This window comes from Apus apus, chromosome 6, assembly GCF_020740795.1.
Source record: "Apus apus isolate bApuApu2 chromosome 6, bApuApu2.pri.cur, whole genome shotgun sequence".
NCBI lineage: Eukaryota > Metazoa > Chordata > Aves > Apodiformes > Apodidae > Apus > Apus apus.
In genome coordinates, this window is record NC_067287.1 from 28,670,509 (window position 1) to 28,678,093 (window position 7,585).

At 40.0% G+C, this 7,585-nt stretch overlaps 2 protein-coding genes across 5 annotated transcripts in view; both read right to left on the minus strand.

Annotated features, from left to right (window-relative positions):
* Positions 1 to 1,392, minus strand: part of SPATS2L (spermatogenesis associated serine rich 2 like) — a 155,490-nt gene extending 154,098 nt beyond the window's left edge. For 3 of the 4 annotated variants that reach the window (XM_051623638.1, XM_051623639.1, XM_051623632.1), the window contains exon 1: positions 1,122 to 1,301. The gene's annotated coding sequence lies outside the window, so the exon portion shown is untranslated. Of the gene's footprint in view, positions 1 to 1,121; positions 1,302 to 1,323 lie in introns of those variants that run through there. The other variant, XM_051623634.1, reaches the window with a different exon arrangement.
* Positions 1,393 to 1,395: 3 nt separating this feature from the next.
* MAIP1 (matrix AAA peptidase interacting protein 1) lies at positions 1,396 to 7,458 on the minus strand. Its single transcript, XM_051623671.1, has 5 exons — positions 7,112 to 7,458; positions 5,934 to 6,005; positions 4,064 to 4,190; positions 2,931 to 3,081; positions 1,396 to 1,663 (listed from the first exon to the last, which is right to left on the minus strand). Exons 1-5 carry the CDS (start codon positions 7,439 to 7,441, stop codon positions 1,585 to 1,587), a joined length of 759 nt encoding a protein of 252 aa, XP_051479631.1. The 5' UTR covers positions 7,442 to 7,458; the 3' UTR covers positions 1,396 to 1,584.
* Between the last annotated feature and the right edge of the window lie 127 nt (positions 7,459 to 7,585).

Here is a 7,585-nt window from a genome sequence, read left to right on the forward strand (position 1 = left end):
TAATAAAGTAACCTAAATAAAAAATTAATATATATTAGCATTTATAAATAGACCTCTGTTATTTTAATGTAAAAAAAGAACATAAACATGGCTTCACTGGCTCTTATCTTCTTTTACTCCATAAATAATTACTTCTTTTAGAAGTGAATCTGCACATCTCACTAGTGTTCTGTTTGTTTCTGCTGTTACTATGTTACATGTCTCATCACAGCTATCTGTGGCAAACCAAGACGAACTGGACGTGCTGCCATTTAGCATCACTCCAGGAAATGGTCCACAGAATAACACATTTATCACTCTGCCTCAAACTTTTCCAGACTGACTGCATACAAAATAGCTATGTATAATTCTAAGTGCATAATGTTGTTTCTCCCCTGAAGACAAGGCTGTCATCAGTGAACTTTGTCCAGAGGACAAATCCCAAATTCTCCATTACAGGGCTAGGCTGCTGATGCTAAGGCAGAGCAAAATACTGTAACTGTTTTGCCAAGATTTGATATAAAAACTCATTGAGAAGCTTTAAACATGGCTTCTCATTTTGATGCATCCTGCATCAAAAGAGCTGAACTACTTAAAATTTTATTTACACTTTTCAATCACAACTGCTGTGAATAACAGTTACTATAGTTACTTTACTTTTAAAACACTGCATGAATCTCTAGATTAGAAAGTTAGTCTTAAAGTTGACATAGGAGATTAAAAAAACCTATTATGATGTTGTCCTTTTGATCTGTATATAAAAATCTCAAGCTACCTACACTAGGGATCTCAGGTTCCAGAAACAGAGAATCTGAGAATTGGGAAATGGTGAAGTTGCAACATCTAATTTAAATTACTTGCTCATTTGTTCAACAAGCATTTCAAAAAGAGGACTTAATATAGTTTCTCTGTTGCGTCTCTTCAAAATTCATGGTTTTGATTGATTTATATTTCATAAACCTCTGAACTTGGAATTGCCTGTACGTTATTGAACTGAAAGGAATGTTATTAGTTTTCAAAATACATATCTTTGATCCATTTCCCAGTGCAATCTAAATGTTTTTTCTTACTCTAATCCTGTACCAAATACTGATAATGGCTCTACCTTTCTTAATCCCAAATATACTCAAGAGCAAGATTACCTCAAAATGAACTGCTGAAGCTAGACAATCTAAGAAGTCCATCTACCTCTATTTCATCTCGCATATTATTCAATTATATATTGTGTAGTCCCTAGGAAAAAAAGAAACACATGAAAATAACTCAGGAGGGCCACCAGTCACGGAAGTGTTGTTTATCTTCAAGCAGTACCATTTCTTCTCAGAATGTAAGAAGCTGACATACCCGTAATACTGGCCTGCACGAAACTGTGCTGTTGTACGTGCCTTGGATGAGCATTAAACTTGTACCAGCCTATTCCAGGGAAAAGGCTTTATTGTTATGCTGCAGCATAGTGTAAGTTTCAAAAACAATTTTGGGAAATCAAACATACAAAATTCATCCCTCTGTTCAAGAAGGCAGGAAGGCAAAAAAAGATCAAAAAAACCCTGATATTTGTTACATCAGAACATCTACAATGGTACATAAAAGGACTGTAGAAGGCATTTATTCTAATAGCCTTGGATGTTCAATTCGTGTAATTGTCCAATCTGGTTTTGCACCTTCTGTAAATTCCCTTTGGAACCTGGAAAAGGAGAGACAGTAATTGGAGAGTTGTTAAAATTTACTTGATCCTCAAAGAGCTACTAACAACAAAAATCATCAAGAAATTTTACTTCAGTTATGCCTGTGAAAGCTCCTTAGACTCTGATGCTTATGCCACAAAATGGAAGATCAAAATTAATTCCATAGTAAAAAACAAAATGCACTGACTTAAGTGTTTTAGTTCAGATCCCACAGACAGGGTAAAGCAGCAATGGCAAATGCCCTGATATCGAGACCACTCAGTTTTCATAGCAGTAACTATGAATATATCTTTGCGACAGACCTTAATCTCTAAATAAAGGGTTGTATTTAATGGGATGGTAACTGCATTGTCAAGGGAAATCACATGCTACGTGTTCTACTGGAAAAAAATCATTTTTACTGAACTATATTTTTAAAAGTAATATATTTTCAAAAATACATCAAACATCAAGGTACCAGTAGTACTGAATCTCCCAGAAAGAAAATTTCACAATTGCTGATAGGAAATTAAAACATCCACCCCTGTTTTCAAAGAATCTTCCTCTTCCTTTTGTAGTCACTAACACCTTCCTCCCTGAAAATGTCAGCTTTGACTGCTTAACACCTAAAATATTAATGCTCCTGAGTCACCTGCATATTGTGGGCACAGACAGTATAATCTCATTGCTTTGCAATTGCATGCAAATCCACTCCCAGAAACTGTCTTTTCCAGACACCCAAATACTTAACACTAGGTTTCCAAGGCCACAGCATCTTCACCACTTGAGTTCAGGTTAGCACTGTAAATAGCAGAAGGAATGCATACTTGCTAGCGTGTCTCTGCTGAGAATTAGGAACCGGTATTTAGGGCTTTCAGGGGAGGTTTTTGTGGTTAACGGAACCTCAGAAGCCTCTAACTCTAAAAATATGCTAAGTTTGGCTAATGGATAGATCCACAATAATCCATCCATGCAAAAAGCACTGGTGTCCTCAGAGTGCTGCCTTTGTTTAGGAACTCCTGATCATCTAGACCCCCTAGTCTCTCAATTTCTAATTGTGTATAGGAGTCATTGATTATATTGCATTTCTCTCACCAAATCCTCACTTTTTCCAACTTCTGCAAATGTTATTTTCAGTACATTTTGCCAGCTGTTCAGATTTGTCTGCACTGCTCTGAGATCAGTACACAGACATTATTTACAAGCATTTCTATGAAAATCCATCTATCCAATGTAAGTGTTAGAGGATGTACATACAGGAAAAAAAAAAAGAAGAAGTAAACTTACTCATAGTTTGCTGTTAAAAGATGTCTTTTTTCTTTCGTGCTTTCATCTCCAAACATAATCTGGAAAACTTTTGTTTCACCTGGTACTTCATCAGGTAGGTTAGCACCATTCAGATACCAGAAGCGCATCAGGATACTAACAAACTTTCTTCCTGTTGGAAATAAATCAAAGCATAAGGTAGATCTCCTTTTTCTCATTGGTCAAATACTCCTGTTTGCTACCTAGTATATATTCTAGTGAGACCCTGGAAGGGCAGCTTACTTCAGGTATAAAGAATGCATGATAGAATAACACCAACAAAGCTATTTAAAGCCATATTCATGCTATTCAGCAATAAAACACACTCTGTAGAAAGGTATGTATTTTCTCATGAGCATAGTGTGACATCACACACAATCAAACAGTATGAAAAAGCTGGTTACCACAAGGTCCAAAGCCAACTACTGATACTACAGAAGTATGGAAAGTAGTTGAAACTCAGGAGCAAACTAAGAGAAAAAAACAACCCCTATCTCCCAAAAGAGGAAAAAGCTCACTGGGTCTGAAAATTTGAAACGCTCATTGGAAGATCCATGGTTAAGACTACAAGCCATCTCAAGTGTGTCTGATAGTGAACTGAGCACATAATGCTGGTATTTAACTAAAAGAAAAGCTTGTTTCAGCTCATCACTAGCTAAAAAAAAAAATACTTTAGAAGTCCTGGCACAAAGAGTACTCCATGAAAGAAGAACAGAAGTGCAGACAGCAACATTTATTTCATTATCCAGCTTTCACTATTCTTCTTGGAAGATTTAATTGCTGAAGCAACAGCTTTCTCCACATAGTAGTATAATTGTTTTTGAGTGGTTTGAGATTGCTAAGGACTAATAATGTAAAAATCTGAAATTGCAAAAGAAGAGGAATAAGCAAGACCTAAACTGAAATCAAAACAGTACCATGATTTATCACAACAATTCCTCAGGTCTGGTTTAAAAGGAAACCAGGGAATTATATAAAGAAGAACTATAAACAGAAGAACAAGGAATGAGAAACTCAAAAGTCAAAAACACACCTGTAAGGAGAATGCCTGCTTAGGAGCAAAATCAGGAAATTAGACTGCCCATTGCAGAAATGTTTTAGAATTCTAAACATACCATCATCATCATAGTAAATGCGAACATCTCCTTCTGTTGTGTACATGATTGCATCAATGTCAGCTGCTAAAGCATCCCTGTGGTTGTCAGGGAGCAAAGAAATCTTTTCCTTCAGCACCTGAAGTACCTAAATTCAGAAAAACTGTCAGTTTTTCATTAGGAAACTGGAGTAACAATCCTTTCTACTGCAGTTAATAAAATGAGCTGTATCACTAAACATTTGCATAATGTATAAAACAGTGGAAATGATAATGCAGTAGGAAGCCTGGGCAAACCCAAACCCCAATTAAGCAATATTAAAGATCAATTTAATCCTCAAGTCAATGAAAACAAGGTATTTTTAAAAATGTTTGGAAAAGGCACTGTCAAAACAGAAGTTGTGTAGCAAGGCCCAGAAAACACCAACCAAGCTTCCTTCCACAATCATACTTACACTCTGACTTCTCACTTCTGATTTCCATGTGTATATTCCTTAGCTTTTGATTAAATTATTTCTTAGTTATCTTTTACAAATTTCTTTGAAAATCAGTTCCATTATCACTAAGTTTACCTTTGCCACTTTGTGATCCACGTTTCCACTACACAAAGTTTATACACAATCAGAAAAGACTGAAAAATCATTGCTCTGGTTCCATATCACATTCACATCCACAGCACTTGAGTGTCCTAAGATCTAAAAAACTGTGACAAGTAGAAGAAGGGTGTGACGCACAAACTGAACAGAGGCATCACCTCAAACACCACATGAGAATGACATGACACAGTGAAGGATGAAGCTACACAGGATTTATTTTTAACTCATACTCAGTTTTTAGCCTAACTTGAATTGCCACTTTATAATAATGAACAAATCCAGAGGTCCTATGGAAGCAAGAGGCAATTTTCACTAGAAGACATTAGTTTCTAATACATTTTGCTGATATAAAATTCACTAGCCAAAGCAACAATAAAGCAGTGTAGTATCACAGCCTCAGACACGTGACATGCTCTGGTCACATGAGGTCTCCGGATCAGTGTTAACCTAATCACCTGAAGAATTTAAGATGAGCAGAGGAAGAGGAGATGCTCTTTCAAAACAACTATAAGAAAAAAAACCTCACATTTTATTGCTATCTCTGATCAGAGAGAGAAGGCAAGATTGTCCAGTGGGGATGCACTAGAAGACCAAAATTTTTGCTGCAAAGGCATGGGTGGTAATAGGGTAGGCCAAGCTGACATCCAGTAACAAGGCATAGACCTGAAGTATCTCCTCCACTTGACTCTGAAGCATCAGCTACTTCCGTCCCCTGGGAAGGCCAAGACAACTTCAGCAATTAAAAATTCATAAAAACACAGAAAACACAGCACCAATGTTTAACTAGCCAGGTCAGCCGTATCACTGAGACCATGACACAAGAGAGAGGCCTTCCAGCTGAGACCAGTAACTGGCTGTATGATTTGCTTGGGGGTGAGAAAGCATTAGTGCAGCAAGGATGAGCACAGACCAGTTTCCTTCTTTGTTGGAATTCTGGTGCACAGACCAAAAGTGTCAGCTACCTGCCAAAACCAAGAGAGGTATGCAATTCCACCTGCTAACCAGAACCCACTGCCTTGCAGTCCTTTCTGGTACACCAGCAATCTTTTTGGCAATTGCTCTTATGCTCAATGACAAGATTTATTTTATTTCTTTAAAAATACAGTAACTTTAACTTAAGTTTCATGCCTTGAAATGAAACATAAAAAAGCTGCAGGACAAACAATTGCTCTGTTCTGCGTTATGCTGTTCTCATATTAAACCAAACTGACAATATTTGTAGATAATGAAAAGCTGAATGCGTGTTACTTCATAGTGGAAAATCAATTGCTAGAATAAGAGACAGAAATAATTTACCTCTGCTGATACAAGTTCATCCAGCAGGTCAAGTTTACGCTGAGACAGCAGCTTTGAAACAACAGAAAAGGCCTACAAAAAAAACCCAAAACAAACAAAACCAAAAACCCCATGAACAAGTAACACTAGGTTGGTTTATTTTTCAGACAAACCCATCATTATGCAACAAGGTACCCAAATATTCCATTATTTAATATTTCAGTGTTTACAGAGTATATCACCACTGAAATGGAAACTCTCCAGCATTAACAGAGTGATTGCACCAACTGATAAAAACATAGGGTTTCTTTTCAGTCTCCCATTTAAGGCATCAAGACTTTTGGTAACAGGCAAGTGAATGGAAAGATTACTTAAAAAATAAATAAATAAAACTTTTTAAAATCTGGTTTAGTCTCCAAGTTTCAGGAAACTCAACTCCCCTTTTCCCATCAATTTTGCATGCATAGTTACATACAATAATGCCTCTGCATATTCAAATAGTGTGCTTGTGAAATGCTGACTGTTTCAGATGCTACAGCAAGTGAAAACAAAGAAACCCAGGGCAAGGTAAAACCACTAGTTCTGCACACACACCAATTAATTTGGTATAAAGTTGTTTACTTTTCTATCTGAAAGTGATATTAAGCATTTTAACGTTTTGTCCTCTTATCACCTGGTGTGCTGGTTTGGGTTCGCTTCTTGTTTGGTTGTTGGGGTTTTTTTAACACAATATCTGAAGTTTCACAACATTTTTTACATGATTCGCTTTGAGATCACTAACTCTTTGCCACACTGGGATAACAAAGCTTATTCGGTTCATAAGTTTGGAGAAACAAATAAATGCACCAAGTCTACACCTGCCTGAGCTTTGTCGTTTTAGTAAAACCAGTCAAGAGGAGATATGTTTCCCCTTAAAGTCTCTAAATCATCTAGAAGCACCTTTCTTCATGCTACTTTGGGGATGGCTGAACCAGCTCATTTTAATTCTGAAATCTGGGAAAATGAGAAAAATCTGAAGAAAAGCACACCTCTGATAACTCTCCCTTCCTTCAGAAGTGAGGCACTTGGAGCCGGAGGGATCGCTGAGGTGCGGCCGGCGGGCCGAGCCACAGCCAGCACGGCGCGGGCACCTTTCCCCTCAGGCCTGAGGCGCCTCACTGGCCCGGGGGACCCTGCTCAGCCGCCCACCCAGCGCTCACCTGCTTGGCTCCCCGGGTGAACTCCTCGACGCTGAACTCCTGGTCGAAATAGAGGCGGATGAGGAGGTAGTAGAAGCGGGTGCGGAGCCAGGCCAAGGGGCTAGTGATCTTCACCACCACCACTCGCCGCTGCGGACCCTCGGCCTCCGGCCCCCGCCCGGCGGTGCTGGCGAACCGCGCGGCAGGCGGGAGCGGCCGGAGCCCGGCGAGCGGCGGGGCCGGGCCGGGCGGCGGGGCCGGGGGGCCGGGCGGGGGGACGCGGGCCGCCCCCGGCACCAGCAGCGCGCGCGCCAGGCAGCGGCAGCGCCCGGGCCCGGCTCGCAGCGCCATGATGGCCGCTCTCCCCTCCCTGCCCCGCCCCGTCCTGCCGGGGCTCCCGCTCCGCGGGAAACAGAGCCGCCGCTGCCGTTCCTCCGCGGCGGGGCCTCCTCCGGGGGTGGTGGAGGTCCGGAAGACAGCGATTCAGAGGATTCG

Coding starts and splice junctions, on each gene's coding strand:
- MAIP1 (XM_051623671.1), bottom strand. CDS start 7,441: ATGGCGCTGCGAGCCGGGCCCGGGCGCTGCCGCTGCCTGGCGCGCGCG. Junction 3,082..4,063: donor CATTTACTATGATGATGATG/GTATGTTTAGAA, acceptor TATTTCCAACAG/GAAGAAAGTTTGTTAGTATC. Junction 1,664..2,930: donor CTTTTAACAGCAAACTATGA/GTAAGTTTACTT, acceptor CTCCTTTTCCAG/GTTCCAAAGGGAATTTACAG.